Source organism: Nanorana parkeri, unplaced genomic scaffold (assembly GCF_000935625.1).
Source record: "Nanorana parkeri isolate BGI_ZX_2015 unplaced genomic scaffold, ASM93562v1 scaffold782, whole genome shotgun sequence".
NCBI lineage: Eukaryota > Metazoa > Chordata > Amphibia > Anura > Dicroglossidae > Nanorana > Nanorana parkeri.
In genome coordinates, this window is record NW_017307050.1 from 434856 (window position 1) to 458317 (window position 23462).

The 23462-nt window shown below is 39.1% G+C and overlaps 1 protein-coding gene across 1 annotated transcript in view; it reads right to left on the bottom strand.

The window, feature by feature from the left end:
• Positions 1-743: 743 nt before the first annotated feature.
• The window catches only part of PRKX (protein kinase, X-linked), a 135879-nt gene continuing 113160 nt past the window's right edge, over positions 744-23462 (bottom strand). Inside the window, exons 4-9 of the mRNA XM_018564790.1 lie at positions 22160-22279; positions 16416-16511; positions 6649-6706; positions 4479-4556; positions 3243-3372; positions 744-1684 (exon numbers count right to left, since the gene is read on the bottom strand). Coding sequence (XP_018420292.1) covers positions 3247-3372; positions 4479-4556; positions 6649-6706; positions 16416-16511; positions 22160-22279 — 478 coding nt within the window. The 3' untranslated portion in view covers positions 744-1684; positions 3243-3246. The remainder of the gene's footprint in view (positions 1685-3242; positions 3373-4478; positions 4557-6648; positions 6707-16415; positions 16512-22159; positions 22280-23462) is intronic.

Consider the following 23462-nt stretch of genomic DNA (forward strand, 5'->3'; position numbering starts at 1 on the left):
CCTCTCATATTACTTATGCACATGTTTTATTTATCAGCAAATATTAGATTGTAATCTCTCATGGGCTGGACCCTCTTTACCATCTTGATGGTATAATATATTATCATATTATAATCCTGTATAATTATATAATAATGTTGTGAAATAGCTTTTTAAGACTGGTATTAACCCCAGTGACTTTTTTTATACAAATTTGTACAAGTGTTCAATAAATGTATCATTATTGAGCTTATAGTATTATTATCATCATTATGCTATTTGTCTTGTAGCCCTGAGGGAGAGTGTTGTTGCACACCAGTTGGCTGTTTTTTGTTTGATCGAATTATAAACAATTAAAGGCACTTTTGGACTCTTTCCCCTTTTGGTATGGCACCCTTTATTTCTGAACATTGAGTCACTGTTGGTCCTGGTGACCATTTTCTACGGTGATGGGAAATCCATAATTTTTCAGTTGTCACAGAAACCGGAAGTGGAAATGCCACAGAAACTGTATGTGGAAATCTTCCACTGGAAACACCTGTTCTGTTGTCTAGGAGGGGAATTTGCTTCACTTTTTAGAGATTTCTTCTCACTTTCTATTGCATCTCTGGGTCAGGAAGAAAAGGGAATCCCTCCAAAGGGACACAGACCGCAAAAAACATACACTGACAGGGCTTTTAACCCTTCCCTACTGTATCCAAAGTAAAAAAAAAAATAAGTTTGGCCCATACATACCTTAAGAAAAAATAAGAACTGTTGGGGTATGTACAGCATAGCTCACAGTGGTTTCAAACAAGTCAACATGGCAGCCATGGACAACACATTACTAAGGTGGTCAGGTTTAAGAGATCAGGTTAGCTGCCTTCCCAGATTAAGAAAACAAAATAAAGTTGCATTTAGAGACCTTTGGAAACAATTTTGTTAGATGATAATTGTCCTCACTATGCACTGTACTTGCCTTGGTGACAGGTATCGATATCATATAAGAACAGTACTTTAGTACAGTCATTTTAGCAAGAACTTTGATGGTCTTCTAATGACTGTAAAACATGCACTCTTTTGTATTTTGCCTGTAAAAATGTCTGGCTTGTATATATATTATTTTAGACACAAACAAGGGGAAGGGAAAATGAATCCTGCAAATATTCTAAAAATTGCAAAAAAATGATTTTCTTATAACATAAAACTTCCTAAGCAGAGGTCAGAAAACATTCCCTTTTAGCACCTATCTAATGTGAGCCCATAAATGTAGAATCTTGAACAAATAATACATCATTATTACTACCCATTTCAGAACTGCTGTTGTTGAACTACTTGCAATGGAAATGGCAAGAAATGCTTAGTCACAATTTGCATTTTGTTTGCCTATAAATGAGCTCAAAATTGAACTGACACTACACAAAACGCAATGATGGTCAGCTACATATTCCACATCAGCATCACATGCTCTAGTACTAAGGACCATATGCACTGGAATGCATGGGATTTTGCGGTCATGTTGCGTTTAAGAAGCGTATTATCTGCAAATGTCCAGCGCCATTCAGTAATTAAAAATGGCCATGGCTTGTCATGTTTTTGATCATAAGCATGTCTAACAGAGGTATCTTCTCTTTGTACAGAGATTTCGGCTGTCAAGGATGACAGTGGATTTCCATTTTATTCACAAAGTTTTTTTTAACGTTGTTTTTGTTCTTTCTCTAGTTTTCTAAAAAGAAACAAAGAAAATGAGTTAAATATACAGTAGATTAGGCCTATAAAGGACGTATTATGTTTTATTTTTATTACCACTATTATACAGAGCCTAACAACAAACTAAAATTGCCCTTTAAAAAAAGGCACAAACGACCATTCACAACAATCCCTGCTCCAGAGAAGCAGTTTAAAAGCAAATTATAATGATTTTTGTTTATGTTTATCATACATTAACCTATTTATCATTTTCAGTTATCTCTGTTAAATGTTAGTTAAGCATTTAATAAAGGGTGCGCCTATGACTAAGATTTTGTAAAGCATTCTAGACTCTTTAAAGAGAAGGTCTAGCACTAGCTGCTCACTCTAACATTTTTAGCCTAGATAAAAATAAAAATGGTGCTCTAAAGCAGACAAATCAACATATATGTCCAGCTAAAACTTTTTTTAAGTGTTGGATAGAGTTCAGAATTACTAAAATTCCAAGATCCATTAGCTAGATTTTCCTAACATTCCTCACAGTGATAATGGTTTATAGCAGTCAGGAAAGGAGGACAAATATCTCTGACAGCAACATGGCAAAACAAATGTTTTTAGCACAGCAAGGGAAGGCTAGGACCCCTGACAGCTTGTTATTGGCAGAAATAAAAGAAAGGTGTGGGAGTGGAACTCTTTAAGCAGTAGGCGTTTTCAGTCAGGCCCTAAGAAGTGTATAGGGAATGATTATCCCTAAAGTGATACTAAACTTAAGAGTTGAACCTTAAAAATTAATACAAGTACCCTAACTATTAATAAAAATGTATCTTATATGTGTATCACTCAGCTGTAGATCCTCAAATCATCTCTGAATTCATACTGACACTGTCCTTCCTTCTGGAGGGTGGCTACTTTTGTTCCTCATGGTTCCTGTGTGTGTTGTAAAGTAGCCACCACTCCAACATCACTCCCTTGATGGACTACAAACTCAATACAAATTGGAAAAGTAAACGTGAGATCGCAGTCCATCACATGGAGTGATTGCTACTTTAGAACACAAAAGTAGCCACTCCCCAGAAGTATTCAAAGATAATTTGAGGATCTACAGCAGAGTGATCCACAAATAAGGTACAGTACGGTTAATATTAGGGTGCTTGATTTGACTCCTGAGTTTAGTGTCAGTTTAAGCTAGTTATCCACTGGTAGATTTTTTTTTCATAAGAAAAGTCTCATTAGAACATGCCATCAGAAACTTGACGAATGTCATTCAACATTCAATTATGGAATGAATGGAGTTTCCCGAATGAAAACCACATTCACTGTTAAAATTTCCTTTAACAAAAAATGTTCACCCTAACCCTTCAATTTTTTCATCACTATGGTTGAAATTGATTATTTAATTTCCCATTAAGAACTGGTTAATCAAATGAACATTCTGAAAACTAATTTGTGCAAATAAAATTTTAACTGGCAGTTCTGCTAGGAGTGGTGGCCAAATGTTGGATCTGTGTAGTAAAAGACATATTGGTTTCCAAAGGAAAAATGGTAAAATTACAAAACGAAATGTTTAATTTCTGTGGATTTGATAGGATTCTTACCCAGTTAGAAGTTTTTGAACATCTCTAGGTCTTTAGGAGGTACTGGAGGAGCTTTGTTCCAATCATCCTCGGGATACGCCTCAAAATTCGATGTATCACCTTCATGCGATACCTTTGGCATTATTGGAGGCTAGTGATAGAAGGAACAAAAAAAAAAACAAAAACCAGTAAAGCATTAAGTACAAAATATTTGGGGCTAACGTTTCTTAATTTCAAGTAAACCTTTCATCAGTAGAAAACGGGCCTTTACTGACCTGCTTTGAAAAGTGCTGACCCACTTGCTTTAATAGAGCAAGTATGATCTGGGACAAGTATGCTTATCAGAAAAATCAAACAGGAGCCAGAAATTCTTGCTTCCATATTTGATTTTGGTCAGTGGATTGAGGTATTGAAGCTAGAGGGTGAGCCATACAGACAGGCAACTTGCATTTTACATAAGAGAACCCCTAATGGCAGCCTTCATGTTTCCCTCATAACAGGTTTGATCCACTTTATATTTTTAGAAGCTCTTCATAAAATAAAATCCTAAAAATGTCACACTGGCAACAACACAGCTGGCAACACTGGCAGAATCACCGTCAATCACTTATTCTAATTGGGGTCACTAACTTGCTGAGCTGGAACACTGCAGAATCCAGCTTATTAGTGAGGGAGCTATGATACGGCTAACGAAGAAGCAATGCAACCCAGCTGCAAGGAATCTATAAGAGAAGGTAAGTAGTCCTGTTGCTGATGAGTTATTGCTAGTGACAGGATCGCTTGAGAAAGATTTGTATCTGCTACAGGTCTCAGCTACACAGATGCTAACGCATCTTGATCAAGTTTGTGATGCACTGTCACAGCTGCAAGAAAAATTCCCATCATAACTAAAGTCAGCAGAGTGTAGTCTCTGCACATTCAGATAGCTGGGATATGCAGCACACCTGCCCCTATGCTTCTATTATACATATATAGAATGGTAATTGTCATAAAAGTCCTTCCATTGTCCTCTATACAATCTAGACATTTGGTCTAAATTTCTTGGATCTTCAGATATAGCTCCTAGCAAGATCTGTAGTCTGCCATTGTTGACCCTACATTTGCCTGCCAGATGGAGGAGAATGAGGAAGGCTTAATTTTCAATTTGCCTGGGGTGTACTTGTAATGTTTCTGCATCTAATTTTGTAGGAATAAAATATAGTTAATGCATTCGATAAATATAAATTGCAAATTCTTGTCATTACTGCATCTTCATACCTTTAATTTCCGTTGTGGCACCGCATCCCAGTCTATAGATCTAAACCATCGGTGGCGTTTGACGTCTTCTGCTCCATTCTTTAATAAAGAGAAAGTATAGATTTCATTCAGCTTTACATTGTTTTTCTATAATTAACAAGTGTAAAATATAACTTATCGAAAGAGTCATATTAAAAAGGAAGTAAGTGCACACCTTTTGACCCCTTGCCCTGGCCTCCTGCCGACCCTTTATCAGGGTTTTAACATCAGGTGACCTGATCATCTGACTGCTATGATATAACAAGCAGCGCTAGGAGTTCAATTAGCTGTATATCACACAGATGGCAGTGATTTAAACCAAAATAGTGTTTCCTTAACACATTACTTATATTAAATACTGCAAAGTCAATGTGATTAATTTTTTGTGTATCGTGTCAACACATCAATATAAATAAATAAATATTGTGATGTAAAATACAAGCTGCTGTATTAGTTCCAAAAGTAGTTTATTTAACATTTCTTTAAAATTCAAAAATCACATTTGGCCGGTCCGAAAACAAACGTGTTTGGGGCAGGTCTACCATACCAAACACGTTTGTTTTCGGACCGGCCGAATGTGATTTTTGAATTTTAAAGAAATTTTAAATAAACTACTTTTGGAACTATTACCCGATGAAATAATTTTTCTTTGCATGACTGTGGGAATACTTTACACTGAGGACTGATGGTAAAGAACGAGATACGAAAGACACCGCAGTAACGGTGTCCCATCAGACAAAGCGTTTGGGGCTGTCTGTTACAGCCGAAAGTTAGGGGTGAGTACGCACTCTATTAGGGGGATGTATTGATCTTAATACAAACCCCAGGAAAGCACTACTCTACCGAGCATTGGAAGGCTCTGCTATTTGGCTTTGAAGCGGAGCTGTGTATTACAGAGACTTTATTTGTTTATATATATTTTTTGTCAGCACAATTAATTGTCATTCACAATTATTTTCGTTTGTATTTTTGCTTACCCACCTGAATTTTTTTCAAGCATATGATTTGTCACTTAATGGTATTAATGCACATGAAGGTGTAAAAAAGTGAAGGATTTTTTAATGTGTATAGACTGATCCACTTTATTTTTACACACTGAGACACCTAGAAGCACTTGGTTAAAAATCACCTCCTAATCGTACACATGTTTATTAACTATTACAGAGCTGTGTTTTTTATTGATTAACGGCACTTGCATTTATGTGGTTTTCTTATGATTTGTAGTTCACAAACACGATTATATGGTTTTTTGATTCACTTACTAGCGCTGTTAATTTGGTTTAAACATCTGACTGCTATGATTGGCTGTCACGGAGGTCACATGATCTGTAGCCTGTCCGACCAGCTCATGATTTCTTTACAGCAACAAGAGCTGCTTGTAACAGCTTGGTTAGTGTGTTGGGAGCACACAGTGAGTGCCCTCTCAACACAGAACAGCAGAGCCCCATGGGCGCATATATATGGCAACCTGGCTTTGAGGCCCATATATGCATTTCACCAGCAGAAAGGGGTTAAGGAAGAATTCAATTTTTAGGGAAAAGTAGAATACTACAATAAAATGAGAAAGTGGTGATGACACCACATCTAGCAAATGTATACTGTTACTTCCTGAACATACTAATCCTGTATTCAATTTCAAAGTCCTAAACCTTACGCAGTGATGAATACCAGGCACCCAATAGTTTCTGCATATATCGTCCTATATCTTATAAATAGGAGAGGACTGGCAATTTTGGGCCTGGAAAGCAAACTCAACCGACTAAAGCTTTTGAACACGGCTGTAGGAGGGCCGTACTGCACACATCCTGGCATATAACTCCTGCCTGGAATGACAGGTGCACTGCACAGCTACATGAGGCCAGTCCCGGCAAGAATTAATATGCTGGGATGTGCAGTGTATGGCCCTCTTGAGGCCGTGTGCATAAGCCCTTAGCCCTCTCTGGGACAGATCTCGGAGCGCAAGATACAAGGTTGCTGTTCTGAGAGGCACACACAAAGAGTCATTCTTTACCCTAGCATTGTTAGTAAATGGCAGATTCAAATATACACATCAAGAGACTACGTAGTGTAAGTGACAGCTACTGAACTTATGCAGACGTACATACTGTATGTTTATAGTGAATTGTGCCAGCTATGTATATTCTTTACTAACCTTCATATTTCCAAGTCTTCTGGTTCGGTCCACCACAAGGAGCTTCTTTATAAGGTCTCTGTAATCATATAGACAGACATATAGTATTTATATAAACCACAAAATCCAAGTGTTTCTATCTAGTTATTAAGAAATTTGTCAATTTTATATTAAGATGCACACGTATTAAGAATGCAGTAAGGTTTTTTCAAAGATATATACATGCACTTACTGTATGGTCCATCAGCTTGGCTATAGGTTTGGGAGAAATGACCATGTATAGGTTCTGGAGACCTTTGACATTTAGTGAATTGCTATTAAAAAAAACACAACTAGGCATGCCACTAGCAGTATTTCTGAATTTAGGATTATATAGGGATTCTAGCTTAGGCTAAATTATGCCGATGCCCAAATTAAAGAAATCTGATTGGTCAATATGGGTCATTGCACTTCATAAGCCTGTAAGATATTTTGTAAGGAAACACAATAGTCACATTTTCTATCTTTGAGAAATCCTGGAATGCAGATTACAGTCTGGGAACTGAATTTTCTTCGTCCCGCAATAAAACTCTCCAGATGTGACCAACTTTTATTACAGCGCATTATTACATTCTTCGCACTATAGTCACACATAGTAAACTCATTTTCAAACCTCAGAAGGAGATAAGATATGTAGATCGATCTCAGTGTAGGTCTTATTCCTGTGCTAGTTTAAATGACCAAAATGAATAAACACATTAGGCTACTGTTGTTTTGTAAAATGAAGATTATTATTTATATAGCATTGTGAAGAAACTGAAAATCCCTAAAAGGCATCCAATATTGTCTTGTGCAAAGAGGGCAAACTGGATCTAGGATAAAGTAGCAGAAGGTCTAGATTCACATCTACATAAAATAATTAGTGCATCAGAGTCTGCAATTTTAGAAATGGATGCCATACTTGTCCTTAGATGTCTGCTACTCTAAAGGTACTCCTCAAATGCCAGTGTCATCTGCAACAATAAAAAGACAACTCTGGAATGTTGGCTTAGAGACAGAATTTCTAAGAAAAAGCCATGAAACTGGCAAACATAGCAAAGAGATAAACTGTTCAAAAACGCACAGACATTGGATGCAGAATAACGGGGAAATAGCATTATGCATGGAGGAGTCTAAGCTGGGAGGTGTTTGGATCAAGTAAGGAAGCAAATGCAAGGGTACTAGGCTAGTGCTTAATATCCTACAGCACGGTACAGCACGGTAGAGGTCATGCTATAGCATTGGGCTGCTCTGGTAGGATGAGATATTTAGAGGTACAAGAAATAATTAAAGCTGAATTCTAGGCAGATAAAAAACATAAACTCTGGCATCTGCATCTTGCAGTCCCTGTACAGTAGAACTAGACTGTGAGAGGAAGAGGCTGTGCATGAGCCAGTCAGTTAAGTTGCTGACAAGAAGCTTGCTGTTAAGAGGAGAAATCACAGTGACAATGCTCATTACTGTGCTATTTCCCCTTTCACTGTCCAGTCACAGGCTGGGGTGTATCCAGGACAGCCTGGCTTCAGAGAAAGAAGGTTGAATGATGCCAGCCATTAGACTGCGGACATCTAGCAATAGAGAAAAAGTAGCGCAGGGGAAATCTCTGGTGAATTTCCACCATTTTGTTTTACTTTGTAGTAGGATATTAATTTTGAATAAGAGGTTGCCACTATTTCTTCATGCAGCAGGAAAATAATCCAAAGCATACTTTTAAACTAAGCAAAAATCTATTTGATGAAGAAAAATTTGTAGTGTTGTCTTTGATGGAGTGGCTACAAGAAGTTCCAGATCTCAGTCATATCAGGCTTTTGTGGGAACAGCTTGACCGGTCATAAAAGTGTCCTACGAGCCAATCAAGTTAATGACCAAGTCCCATCGGATTCCTGACTAGTAAGTCCCTTTTGGAAAAGGTGGATGCTGCAGAGACAAGCGGATGGCACTGCTCAATATCAGAAAAGAAAGGGTAACTGGCACTCCAGTGTGCTGATCAATACACCTTTTTTGACACATGCTCTGTATCACAACAGAACGTTTTGGGGTCACGCTGGTTACCCTTCATCAGGCAAAACAGTGATGACACAAAGTTTTGGGGCCACGCAGGGTCCCCTTCATCAGGCAAAACAATGCTGTTTGCCTGTTGAAGGGGGCCCTGTGTGGCCCTGAAACGTTGTGCCATTCTATATTCTAAAATTCTAGACGTTTACAAACTCTTGAAAATTAGAGTTTGTGTTTCATCTGTGCACGTGTTGTCTTGGCCCGGAACAAGCATAGAGATAATCAATTCTGACACTCATTTACAGATGCTCGTTCTTTGTCTGCACATTAAGCAGTTAAGTAAGAAACAGTCAGGCAACAGGCACTTTGAGACAGAGGCCAGTAATGGCAGCCCCCATACTTATCTCATGACAGAATCACTTTAACTGATGTCCTGCCAAGTAAGCCAACTGAAGGACATTGTTAAAGAATATTGTAGAAAGTTGAATTTTAGAATGTCTCTGTTAACCACTTCAAGACCAGGTGTTTAGACCCCCTTCCCATCCAGGCCATTTTTCAGTATTCAGCGCTGCGATACTTTGACTGACGTTTATTCCGTCATGCAACGCTGTACTGAAATGAATTTTACACCATTTTTTAGGGACAGATAGAGCTTTATTTTGGTGGTATTTAATCACCACTGGGGGTTTTATTTTTTATTATAATTAGAAAAAATTACTGAAAATTTTGAAAAAAAAACTTTTGTAATTCTTTTTTATGTGTTACTTTTTATGTGTTACTTAAAAAATTTTTGGGGGGACTTTAATTTTTTTTTCCTTTTTTTTTTTTCCACTAAACTTTATTGCTATCACATACGGGGGCTAATAAACCCCCCCCTATGTGATAGCAAAATATGTGACAGGTCCTCTTTATGGAGACATCAGGGGTCTCCAAGACCCCTAATGTCACCTAGGACCCCCCAAAAGAAGCTCATGAAGCAGAGATCGGCTCCATCAGCTTCTTTTCAGCTTCTGAAGCTGGAGAGTGACACAAGAATGCGGAAGTGATGTATTATACAACACTTCCGCATTCTTTCAGAGGAGAGGGGACCGGAGGGAGCTCGTGTACCGAGCTCTCTCTGATCCCCTGTGTCACAGGCGACATGCTGATCCCGGGCTCGCACCGGGCACAGCGGAGCCCGGGATCAGCGGGACAATGGGGGGACAGCAGAGGGAGGGGGGGGCAGCACCGATCGTCGCTAAATACAAGCGATCCGCCGGCTGTCGCATGTATATTAACGGGCATCGCTGCCCGGTTTTAAATTGCGGCCATTTCCCGCGCGCGCAAGGGGGGCGTGTCTGAGCGAACGTCTGAAGACGCCCGCTCAGATCTAGAGAGCTCCTGGCCGGCCGTCCCGGAGGCAGTTAAAGCACCTTTAGCTTTCAAGCAGACCAAGCATCACATATGTCTGTTTGTGTTTAGTGTATGCATATAATTGTAGCAATACTCACAAAAGGTAGTTATTACCTCCTCAAGTGCTCACACTACACATTCTGACAATTATTTCATTTATCTTTAACCCACAATACTGGCACAATCTTTGGTCAAACATTATCAAGATGTATTTGCTGGAGTACAATGCCAATGCATACATGACACAAATGTTAATTCTGGTGCTCACCCAGTATACTTTTTTCTTTTGGCTGTCTATACATATAGCTTACTGCTGCTTCTTACTCTGCCACTTGTTAAGAAGAAGTCATAGGGGCTGATAACTGATGGAGAGGAAACTGAGGAAATGCTTACTTATTCCTGCAGCAGATGGATGATATGATTCTCCCAGATTGCAGCTCTGTCTGGGCACAGTCATTTGAATTGAGCTCAAGGATTACTTCTTAATATTCATGGTGTTTGGAAAATGTATATTGTTGCTTTCAGGGCTGCAACCAACTAATTGATTATCAATAATAAGAATAGTTGTCAACTATTCTCATGATCCATTAGTTGCTTGTATCCCCTAGCTACCTCATCTATGCTGGGAGGAGGGCACAGCAAGCAGTGGGCGGATGCAATAGCAGGCCTGCTATTGGCTATTGCAATTTGAAATGGCCAATAGCAGGCTGGCTATTGCACTAGCCCAATACTTGCTGTATTTACATTCAGCTGCTGTTGCCACTGGCAGCTGTCATCCCCTGGCTGAAGCTATTCAAGCGCCATGTGCTTAATATACAATTATTAAAAACATTATTATAAAAAGGTGGGAAAAAAAAGTCATTTTCAGTTTCGGCCTGGCAAATTCTGCTGCGGGAGATGCGTTGCAATGCCATTTATTTTAATGGCACCCCAAACGCGCCTTCCACCCACAGTGTGATCGCCCGCACTGGAACGCATGGTATCACAATGCAAAACGTTCCAGTGCAGTGCGATTGCAAAAACTTGTGCGTGCAGTTTTATTGTGAAGTAAACTTTATGTTTGCAACACTGCATTTGTGTGCAGATGTTCCTCGCTTACCGACTTACCTGTTTTGCGACCACTCGCACTTACGACGGACCGCCGATCGACCTCCGACCTTGCGCGTCAGTGTCAGTGCGCCGTGTTGCCGGCGGAACTGGTGTCCTCCGATTTTTAATTGCCCGATGTACAGTACACTGTTCGGTACTGTACATCGGCAACGCTATACAGTACTGTACTAATGCAGTACATTACTGTATAGAGTTCCTCACTTAACGACCAATCCGTTTAACGACCTGGTCGTAGGAACGGAACTTGGTCGTTAAGTGAGGAATACCTGTACTTCATTTTTTTTTTTTAAGCATATAAATTTTTTATTGAAAATGTTTTCACTAATACAATACAAGGTTACAACTTGTTACATCCATAAAGTGAAGGCCATAAATGTGAACACAGTGACATAAGTAACTTGTATAAAGGCCAGTAACGCTGGAACGTGTAATCACTTACAACTGCAAACTATGTGAAAGTATCTACATAACAGATTCTGGATGTATTAGGAGGGTGTGAAGTAGCACAGAACTACAGAGTATCCAAAACAGGAACAGAGAACAGAGAACAAAACCAAAACCAAGGGACAGTCACAGAATCAGAATGTTCAATCCCGAATATGATGTATATCTTGTGGGTCAGAAAGGACTGTACTTCATTTTAAATGAAGGATGGTATTTAATTGTTTTTATCTGATTAATAGAAAAACTGATCAGCCATCTAAATGATTGTTAACATAATCATTAGTTGTAGCCCTAGTTGCTTTATAGCAGAATGTATTCTTTCATGCTTTTAAAGTTACTGATATGTCCACTTCAAAGAATATATAAAGCTTGTATAAAATACACAAATGAATGCAGGCTTGTCTGTATTAATATATCATTAAATATGTTCATTATTGCACTTTTTTTTTTTAAATGCAAGCAGTGTAAGTTTCTGGATTTGACTTGGTATTTCAGTTCCTTATACAGTAAAACTCAGCCAGGGAGTGGGAGGAGCAGCACAAAAAAACAGTCAGCTGTACTGCAGTGCTTATATACAAGCAACAGACATGCAGACAGAAGGAGAGTGACAGAAAGATGGGCTCATCAGTCTGCTGCTTCTTCTTCTTCTTTCAATATCCAGCCACAGGGTAGGGAAGAGACAAGACCTGTAACCGTTGCTTAGCTGTACTAACAAATAAATTGTGTCTCCTGGACAGGGCTGTGGTGTGTGGCATAGCTGGAAATCTCAGGACTGGATGAAAAGATACAAATCCTTTGGCAGATAGAACAGCTCCCTTATATGCATTTCATCTCTGTTTTTAGTGCATTGCCAGATGTTCAGATATAAATGGTTGACAACATGGAGCAATATGTTGTGTTTACCTTCAAATCAAAGAAAAAGTGCTGAATTCCCAACTTCCTGTATTGAAGCTTTTATGTATAGCATTGTGGAAGCTTATACTATTATTATAGGTATTGCATATAGCGGCGACAATTTACGCAGTGCTTTTTTGCACATAGTTGCACATTCACGTCAGTCCCTCAAGGAGCTTACAATCTAAAGTCCCCATATCACATACAGGGCCAATTTAGACAGGAGCCAATTAACCTACCAGCATGTCTTTGGAGTGTGGGAGGAAACCGGAGTACCCGGAGGAAACCCACGCAAGCACAGGGAGAACATGCAAACTCCTTTTTTGCAGATGGTGACCTGGCCGGGATTGGAACCAGGGACCCCCCAGTGCTGCAAGGCAGAAGCACTAACCACTACGCCAATACATTAAATATTCAAATGGAAAAAAAAAATGCAGCCTGAATAAGAAAACCTAATAACTAAATGCACCAGAAAAGCCTCCTGCACAGATATACCAGAGTCATGTGTTCCACCTGCATAGACCATAAGCATTCCTTTGTGATTACTTTGGGCGTACCAGAAGAATGACTAAATGATAATATTTTTGTTCCCATCAATAGTAATCAGCAAACCCAAAATTTAGAAGAGTTTTGTGCATCCCCAACATAAGGAAGGACACACATTTCATTGACCTATAGTGATGAGAAGTTGAATCATGTCTCAACTGAACTTGAATATTGACCCAGGAACACATGATTTCATTCACTGCTCAGTACTATGTTTCTGATTAATATCCGCTCGAAATTCCCAGGAGACACTTAAGTCATTAGTCAAAAAACAAATCCAAACCAGATATACCCTGCAAATGATGTTCCCAACCTCCAATACTTACAGTCTTGATCTATGGTAATGTGCAGCACTTATTTCCTGGTTCAGGAACACTGTAATATTACTATTACTACATACCGCCAAAAAAAAAAACCAGACACAAAAGCCTCCAAATGATGTACAGATTATAAGTGGATTCAAATGTAAACTAAATGCTTAAAATAAAAGTCTGTTGTGAATAGGTTTCATTGTCTTAAAGAATGTTAAAGTACTGCAATCAAGGAAATCGGTAATCTTAATGTAGTGTACTTAATCTTAATGTGTGTAAATGATTAATAATGGCCTATAACTGTCAAAAACACATAGTAAATCAAGTATATAAATCATATGGGCTCTAAAATAGGTTGCAAGTTATAAACAGTGATTACAAAAGTTTCGTTGATAACAATACCAGTTCCATCATTAACCTTTTCAGTACTAAAGGTATTTACATGTCTCATTCTGTGGCAAATCCCCCCCAAAAAGGCAATTATTTCTCATTTAAGGATAGTGCATATAGTCATGCAAATCATTCATTTACACCTCTGTGGCCAATTGTAAATCCAAAACGGCTGGTTTAAAGTAGAGATACAGCCAATATAATTAAGTCACTTATTCCAGTCTGCATACAGCTTGTCCAAGCTTGTTTGCAGTCACCAGGGCAGTGCATAAACATAATGGTATCTATACCTACGGTAGGTTTAACTGCTTGGGTACAGTGATAGTGGCCCATCTGTGTCACTAGATGAGCATAGGACTTAAAGAGGACCAAGGCAAAAGATGTAAGAAGCTGCCCTGTATTCAACATTGCACCCCGCAAGGGAGGATGAGCTTTGCTATGTAAGGCACCCAGGCCGTGGCTCTTATACCGAGCACAGAATCAAGAGGCAAAAGCAGGGTCAAACAAGCAAGAGGTCAAGAAGGCTAACAGGGTTGTTGAAAAATAGGCAGAGGTCCCTAACGGTTATTAGAAACTAGAGTAAGAGATCAATAAGGAAACAACAGCGGAAATGTGGGTATATCTAAACACATGGACAGAGCAGGCTTTAGCACATGATTCTAGGTAAGAGAAAATCCTTTGAGCAGGGGAAGATGCACATGAATCAAGCATGTAGCAAGAACAGTTGTGGACAGCAGCACAGGTAGGTTCTGGAGACAGCAAACTGACATTGGGTACATTTTCTCATAACCTTCAGAACCTTCTGCTCAAATTGTCCAGGTGACTTCAACTGACATCCAAATGGTATACAATCTTTAGTTTCCTTGTTTTTCTATGCTGTGATGTTCTCAGTGCACTGAAAGGTATTATATGAGCATTTACTGAGGTAATAGAGGGAGAATTTGGGCCAAAGATTAGTGGAAGTGAAAGAACTTGTACATGTGCATCAGACAATCCGAATGATCACAATTGCACTGTAGTAACATACTAGTAAAGAAAACCACGCATAGCAAACACCAAACAAAAAAACTTTTTTTTAACCTCTCAACCTACCCATAGTTTACCTTTTAATATGTATGAATTTATATTTTGCCTGACTCAGCAAAAACTATAAAGCAAATAAATTGATGCCTTTTATACAATTATTTACATATAAATGTTGAGGCACTGGCTGGCAAAATTGTGGACGATGTATATGTGTCACCTAGGTTTTTCACATACATATGGTGAGGGGCTCTAGAATTTGTATCTATAACAGAGAAAACAAAATGTTGGCTTCTCAGATCTTAATACGTCCTGCCCTTTCTGGGACTTGTGGAGCTTTGGGTGGGATAAAACTTCAATTCCTAGGTCCACATCTTACCTGGTGGCCAGACCCTATAATTAGTCCCAGCTGTCCACAAGCCATTATATATGTGAGCTGACTGATGCTCAGAGCTCTCTCTCTCCCTATCTCTATCTGCTGTGGGAGCCTGCTGCTACATGAAAAGGCTGATTGCTGACAGAACACTAAAAAGCTACAAGGGTTGCCTGATTGTTAGTCAGGAACTGACCTAAGTTTGGTCAGTTGCTTGGACGAGATGTTTTGTTTGTTTTTTGCTATGGGCTTGTTGTTCAAAACCCTCCTGCATTGAAACTAAGTTTCTTTGCTGCCCTACGTAATAAAACTGGCCATGCACACAGTGGTGTTAAAAGCATTCATCTATATGCAGCTTTTTGTTATAAAGAACATTTAGGCAGAGATTGCAAAAGTTGCGGTTTTACTAGAAAATTCCAGCACATAGCAAAAAAAAAGAAGAAGTGATTCATGCACATGCAGTTTTGCAGGCCTAATGGCTTTGCACATTTTGGAAGCATTTTATTTGGACAGGGGAGTAAATGGTCATGGTAGTTACTGGGAAATGTGATGATTCACCTGATGTCTAGCATTTTTTTAATGTCTCTACCCCCTAGTGTCTAACTTTTTTTGTTGACAAGCAGCTTATTTAGACTATACTGTGTAAATCAGTGCCATTGCTCTTCCATTCAGACTACTATCAATGCAACACCTGGCACAGTAAGCCCTCCTTCCCAGACTTAACTTGTACTGTGACAACACACAGTACAAAGACAAAGTTCAGAGACAAATACTTTCCCAACGCTAAAAACTAGAAGTCTGATAGAGTTGAAATACAACGTATTGTCCAGGCATTTCGAGGAAGAAGGCAGCTGTTCAACCTAATAACCTCCCACCTACACTGCTATGACTTTTTTTGTGTCATTCATTTATATTGTGGAGAATGCAGCCAGATGAATAAGACATCAGCTGCTGCATTAGGAGCAATGAATGATCTTTTTGAATAAACGTACTTATTAACTCCTTTCCATGAGCTGTATGTATATAGGTGGCAGCAAGGCAGTGGGAACACCATGCTGCCACATATATGCGTACAGCCAGCGATGCAGCTCAGTGACGGGAGCTCACTTACTCGACGCCCCCAGCACTGTGACCACACCGTCATCGACAGCTCCCGTCAGCATTTATGGCCTCCTGGTCACATGACCACTGTTACAGCCAATCCCATAATCACCAGAACCCCTTAAAGGGCAAGCTCCCACTGCCAGAAAGAGGTCAAATTATTAAAAGGTTTATACGATGATAGCACTTACTTCACATAAATGTCTAGATGCCTTGGAAAGTCTATCTTGCCAGCCAAAATTTTCTGATATATGCCAAATGGGTTGTCATCAAAAAATGGAGGAAACCTATGAAAACAGAAAGATTTGAAACACAATCACTGCAAGTCTTTTAGGAATAAGTATTTTGTTTCAATGCCAACTATAAACAATAATATCATGTAGACCTTATACAGGTCTAGTAAAATTTTGGTTGGGTAATAAATTACTTAAGAATTTCCAAATAGCATTAAGAGTGCCTCTTTAATGAATCCCGTAGGATAACACACTAGTGTGTATATTTTTCCAGAGTATGCCTCATGGAGTGTTAGGGTATTACTTCATTTGATAGACTGAGGTTACCTGGACATCGTCTACTTCTCATTATTTTGTGGAGTGTGGGAGTTAACTCCAGACATTTTAAGCACAGACTTAAAGGAGCCAGCCTCAATGCTGCATGTAAAAATAAGTATTGACGTCAGGTACAATGAATGCAGATAAACCAACTTCCTGCGCTTTTCCCTTTCACTCATTACAAATGTAAAAACATCTGTTTTGTGGATTATATTTCTTTTAATCTTCTCCATATACTGTACGCAGACTTGTAGGTTACATCTTTAACTTCCTTATCCTCAAGTATTCATACATCACTTATACAGTACATATGACAGGAGGGCTGCTACCATTAGTTATCCATTAGCAGGTTATGATGACCAACAAAGCTGGATTCTATTAGCGTAATGAAATGGAATGTGTACTAAGTGATGTGAACACATTAAAGATAAGGTAGGGATCATCCTCTGTAATCTTCAGTAAGTCAGAGACGTAGGTGTGCTGGCAAGTCTTAACTACTGCTATTTTTACTATTGTTAATGAATTGAGTAGTAAAATATACAGTGTGATCTTGAGAAAAGAGACATATTTACCAAAATGCATTAGTGGAAAATGACAAGAGCAGCAGCAAAAGCTCAGGGGTGTATTCAGCAGTAGGTCTGGAAGGCAGTGAAAGTGCAGGGCCTGCTAGGAGGACCACACAGTACAGTCCACAAGCCTGATCATGGGGGAGAGAGCTGAATGCTGGCTCCCAGGGTAATATGGATCTGGTAAGTAAACCTGCTTTAGGGCTATAATTGCAGATCGCATTGGACCGGAACGCAAGCACTAATGTGCCTTCGTTCCCGATGCAGGCTATCGCACTGCGGGTGGGGGGCGTGGCTGCGGTGCCATTGACTTCAATGCACTGCCACTCCCCCTCCCGCCCCTGAATGCAGGGAGCCGGCCGGCTTGCTTTCCAGTGCGTTCCAGATGCTGAACGCTCTGGAAAGCAAGCCAGACTTTGTGGTGAGAACCGGCCATTGCCCAATATCCTAGACCTAAATGAGCATTTAACCTTTGCAATGCAGGGGCAGGCCCACTGCACATAAAGTCGTTTTGGGAAGCTGTAAACTCTGTAAAATATTAAACCAAAAACAAGCTGCACCAAGATAGCTCCTAATCTATTTATTATAGATAAATAAAACACAGTATTGCACTTGCAATGTGACGTAGAAACGGTCCTTATCTGATTGGAGCGTTGCCATTGAAAATGACCCATCAAAAGTGGAAAAAAAACTGTATCTTTTTTCTAAGCCAGCTTCAGAAGGTGTCACACTGCTTGATGCAGTGTAGGGAGACAGATGCTGCCATCAATACAATACATTCTGACTGAGGTTCTATTGATCTTCTCCCCACCCAGTTTAAAGCCCAACTTCCAGCACAAAAATACAAAAAACAGCAAATAAATACTCAACAGCAGATATAAATTCTGGTGGCAGAAAACAAATCTCCTGCGCTGCTGGCTTCATTCTAGGGCTGTCAAATGTGTTCTTCTACATGCAGGGGGAAGAACAGCTCCTGATGTATTTCTGTGCCCACTCGTATGTACGTGCTGCAGATTCCATGAGTGCAACTCCATCTCCCCCTCCTGCTGAGGTTTGCTTTATGCCAACAGCATTTTTATCTCTTGTGATACTGGTGAGTTTTTTTCTGCTGAAGTTGCGCTTAATGTCCCATTTGCCTTCAACTTCTCCTGGAAAAACAGCATTGCACTTCCTAGTATTTGAGCATGCCTAGGCTTACAGCCTCATAGCTCTATATCTCAAGTGTGAGGTCTAAGACACTGCATTCTTAGGACTGCCTTATGAGATTTGAAGTGTGATTTGACAAGGTCACAGTTGAGCTTCTCACTATTCTCCCTGCTGGATGCTGTGCATGAGGAAGCAAAATCCAGCCTCCATCAAGATGGCCACCTCCACATGGAAACACAGGGCACAGCGAGGCAGGTTAAGTCAGTAATGAGGAAAAGATCAGCTGCAGGGAGACCAGAGGCAATACTGGTGACTAGTTTTTTTCCCCTTCTTCATGCCCTTTTTCTGGGGCACAACTTCCAGAGTTTAGTTCATCTTTAACCACAAGCAATTATAAAAAGTAAAAAATATTTCCTTTATGGGGCTCCTTTCGCTGCCAAGCCCTGCCTAACACTTTGGACCTCAGCTGGCCAGATCATGTTTGCAATTGTTCACCTTTTCTTAACCTCTTGCCGTCCGCCCGTTAAGAAAAAACGGACGGACAGCAGACTCCAGACGGCATTTTTTTCCTGCTCGCGCGCACGGGCAGGAAAGACGCGCTCATTACTACAGCCGTTAACGGCTGTTTCACATACAACCGATCAGCGGCTCTATAGCCGCCGATCGGTTGTATGGCGTGAATTTCCCCTAATTTTCCAGAGACCCCTAATGTCTCCATAAAGAGGACCTGTCAGTGTACCTGTGCTATTATATAGGGGGATGGTATCCCCCTATGTAATAGCAATAACAATAAGTGTAAAAAAAAAATCTATATAAATAAAAAAAGTAAAAAAAAAATAAAAGTCACAAATAAAAAAAGTAACCCCCCCCAATGTTTAAGTCCCCCCCCCTTCGCTTACGCACATATAAACGTAAATAGTCGTTGCATGCGCCAGCGAGCGAAAATGACAATTGCGCTACACATGTTACATATTGAAGCGAACGTCGCAGTGAGAGCAATCATTTTAGGGCCATCAATCACTGATAACACTAAACTGATGAGCAGTAAAAGCTTTTAATGCGTCGCCTATGGCCAATTTTGGGTAATGTAGTTTTTTTGAGGTTTCGCGCGCATGCGCAATTTTAATGCTTGACATGTTTTGTGTCTCTTTACCTGACGTGACCCTGTCTTTTAAAAAATTGGGTAATAATAAATGTTTTAGAATTTAATATAGGGGGAACTGTTTTTTTTTAAAAACAAAACTGTAGTTTTTCCATATTAAAAAATGAAAACCCCAGTGGTGATTAAATACCACCAAAAGAAAGCTCTATCTGTCCCCAAAAAAATGGTATAAACTTAATTTCAGTACAGCGCTGCATGACGGAATAAAAGTCAAAGTACCGCAGCGCTGAATACTGAAAAATGGCCTGCATGGGAAGGGGGTTTAACACCCCGGATGTCAACTGGTTAATTTTGAACTGCAGCTTTTAGAGCTTGTAAAAGACCCTTCTAAACCATACGTTTTCTGAATGGGCAGGACCGGTAGAATAGAAAGACGGTGCTACTAATTTTATAGGTCCCGCAACAGTTGTGCAAATATTATTAAATCAATATTTTCACTAAAAATACACTAAAATCATTATCAGAGCACACAAAAAGTAAAAAAATAAGAAAAATCAAGCACTGCAGTGTGTTTTAACAACTCAGTGTGGCGCATAACATACATCACAATAAGGTTTTTATGAAATTATTATTTCTTTTTTTTTTTTTTAAACTTTACTGACGGGGGCTTTGGGGAAATATCTCGGGTCTAAACAGACCCCTGATATTTCCCTTTTGAAATAGAAAAAAAGAGAGATTGGGGACACAGAGTCCTCAATCTCCTTTTCTGCAGCCCCAACACTCATATTTTTACACTATTTGTGGTAGAAAACAATGTACACTCTACAATAAACCAGCTCTTTGCTGCATAAACAGCAATATTTTAAAATAGAATGTATTGCTTGGAGAAATATATAAAAGTGTGTGATTCCAGCAAGTGAGAGCAAAAACTAATGATTTTGTTTAAAAAAAATACAAATGCTGATAAGTGCAGACCCAAGGGGTGTTCAAACAGTCAATACACTGAGACAGGTAACTAGATATACTCTCCATACTAGCAATAATTGGTCTGCCTGGAGGAATTTCTAGCCATTTATGAACCTTTAGAATGTAAAAAAAAATAGCACTTATTTTTTTAATGTTTATTATAAAGGAACATTTTGTGTTTGGTCTTTTAAAAAGTTTATTATAGAAATGAACTGCTTGGCTCAATATGTGGTTGTATTGAATAGTCATTACAAAACTGTAACCTATATAATCCCTTAATTTCTTAGATATTTACTACCATGTTTGATAATAATTTGCTCTTCATCTGTTAGGTGTTTGTGGCTAAATAGTCCCTCTTACACATATTATATTAAGCCTTTATGGTATTAGCTGATTGACAAAGTATGCCAGTTAAACTATGTAGGTGTGTTTCTTTTAAAGATAGATATGCTAAAAACTTGTAACTGAATATACAGTAAGTATGGCCATATTACTGTTCTTATGATTGGCTCAGCTGTTCTGTCTGAAAAAGGAGCCATGTCCCGACACACGGCAATGGCAAGAGAAGCCCAAAGCTAGGTAAAGCGGCAGGTGATGGTATCCCAAAGCTGGCATTAGCAAGTGGTTGATAGTAGGATTTTAACAGATCTAAACAGTCATGCTTGGCTCAAGGACAAAGCTGCAATCTGGTAACATGCGTTGCTACGTTGCGGTGCCATGAATTTTTGAATGGCAGCCAAGCACACCTCCACAATGCCCTTACAATGCACATACAACATAAATGAACACACTACTGAGAGGTGTGGTGGGCTGCGTCGGAAGGTATGTTTTTGTCTGCTCTGGCAGCCCATTCAAATGAATGGGCTCCTTTAATACAAAGCACATGAAGAATAACTGTTCATTACCACACTGCTAGGAGCCAGATGTGAAGCCAGACTTCTACATAGACATGACTGCGATGCTGGGGTCAGCGGGCAGGTCGAAGTACAGCAGCAACTGTATTTCCACATCTGATGTCACCTGATTTTATATGATTAGATCAACAGGCAACATAGGCGAATAACAAATTAAAAGATATTAAAGCTGTTGTGCCAAAAATTCAGCTTTAAAAGTGATTGCATTTTGCAAATCCACGTATGTTAAAAAAAATGCTGCAAATGTTGCCTGATGGCTAACTTCTGCCATCTAGTGCTCAAAATTAGAACTGCAGTACAGGTCAGAAAACCTTTTTTTTTTAAATAAATTGAACGTTTAAATATCTACTAACAGTTGATATTATCAAGAACAATACTACTGAGCAAGTATATGTGTGATATGCATGTGTATATGCATTATATGTATATGAGAGGGGTGTTTGGATCACAAAATTGACTGCATAGAATAAGAAATCCTTTGGCAAATAAAAAGTTCCCACACAAAGTTTAAATTCCTTCAGCTTTACATATATTTGTATTTCTTTAACACAATCTTTCTGTATATACATGAGTACAGTATTTTGGAAAGTTGTACTTGTTTATTACCATAATGGACTGATTTTTTTTTCATATTGTTAAAGGCATAACAAGTAAATAAGGAGCATTTAGGCTGATGTAAGAAACACTCACCCAGACAACATTTCAAATATTAGGATGCCTAAAGCCCACCAGTCCACTGCTCTTCCATGGCCTTTACTCTGAATGACTTCAGGTGCAAGATACTCTGGTGTGCCACACAGTGTCCATGTTCTGCAATCAAAGACAATGGAAATCAGGTTTAACGCGTCAGTAATAGAAGTATGCTTTGCCAGTAAATGATAGAGAAGCTTATAGATCTGGAAATGGAAAATAGTATATAGAAAACAGGTGTACAAATAGTGAAGGTCATAATAGCATAAAGCTAACCACAGACATGAAAGCACAGACAGATCCCCATGACTTTACCCTCTTATTGGATAGTGCTTTTGTAGGTGAATGCACAATGAAAAGATCACCCCTTTATTTGATGAAGAACATGTAAAAGTCCTTTATCAATCACACACACAATCTCAAATGTAAAGTTGTTCCCTATGGTCCTTGTGTGTGTTGTGAAGTAGCCACGGCTCCAACCTCAATCCCGTGATGGATTACAATCTCATGTTCAGTTTACTAATTTGTATCGAGGTAATTTATTTATTACAGGTATTTATATAGCATCGACAATTTATGCAGCGCTTTACATAATTTCCTGCCCTCAAGGAGATTACAATGCAAGGTCCCTATCCCACATACACACATACAAGAGGAAACTGGAGTACCCGGAGGAAACCCACACAAGCCCAGGGACATCATGCAAACTCCCAGCAGGTTGTTACAGTCCAGGGATGGCTAACGTTTTTGAGCCCGAATGCCCAAACTGCAACGCAAAATCAATTTATTTCAAAGTGCCAACACTTAAAATAAGTTTGGTATTGTGTTTTAATTTGGGCACTGGGATTTAAACATATTTCAGCATCCCTGCCTTAGGCAAAATAGGGAAACAAACATATTCAAACATTTAAACATTTTATTTTTTATCACTTTATTGGTATTTGTTTTTTACTTTTTTAAAAATCTTATTTAATTTTACTTTATATTTTATAACTTTTATTGTTTTTATTTTAATTATTAGTTCTGATTTTTTTTTTACATTTTTATTTATTTTATGCATTTGTTTATTTTTTTCCACTTTACTTTATTGCTATCACACAGGAGCTAACAAGCCCCTTTGTGATAGCATTTTGGAGGTGACAGGTTCTCTTTATTGAACCTGTCACCTCCAATACAGGAGTTCTAGCACAGCACTGTGTTGGCTCTCCTGTGTCAGCTGAGACCGGAAGGCTGCAAGTGTTTACAAGCCCGTTCTCTGCTCCCCATCCTGAACTGTGCAGTTGTCCTGGGGCCCCCAAGTGTT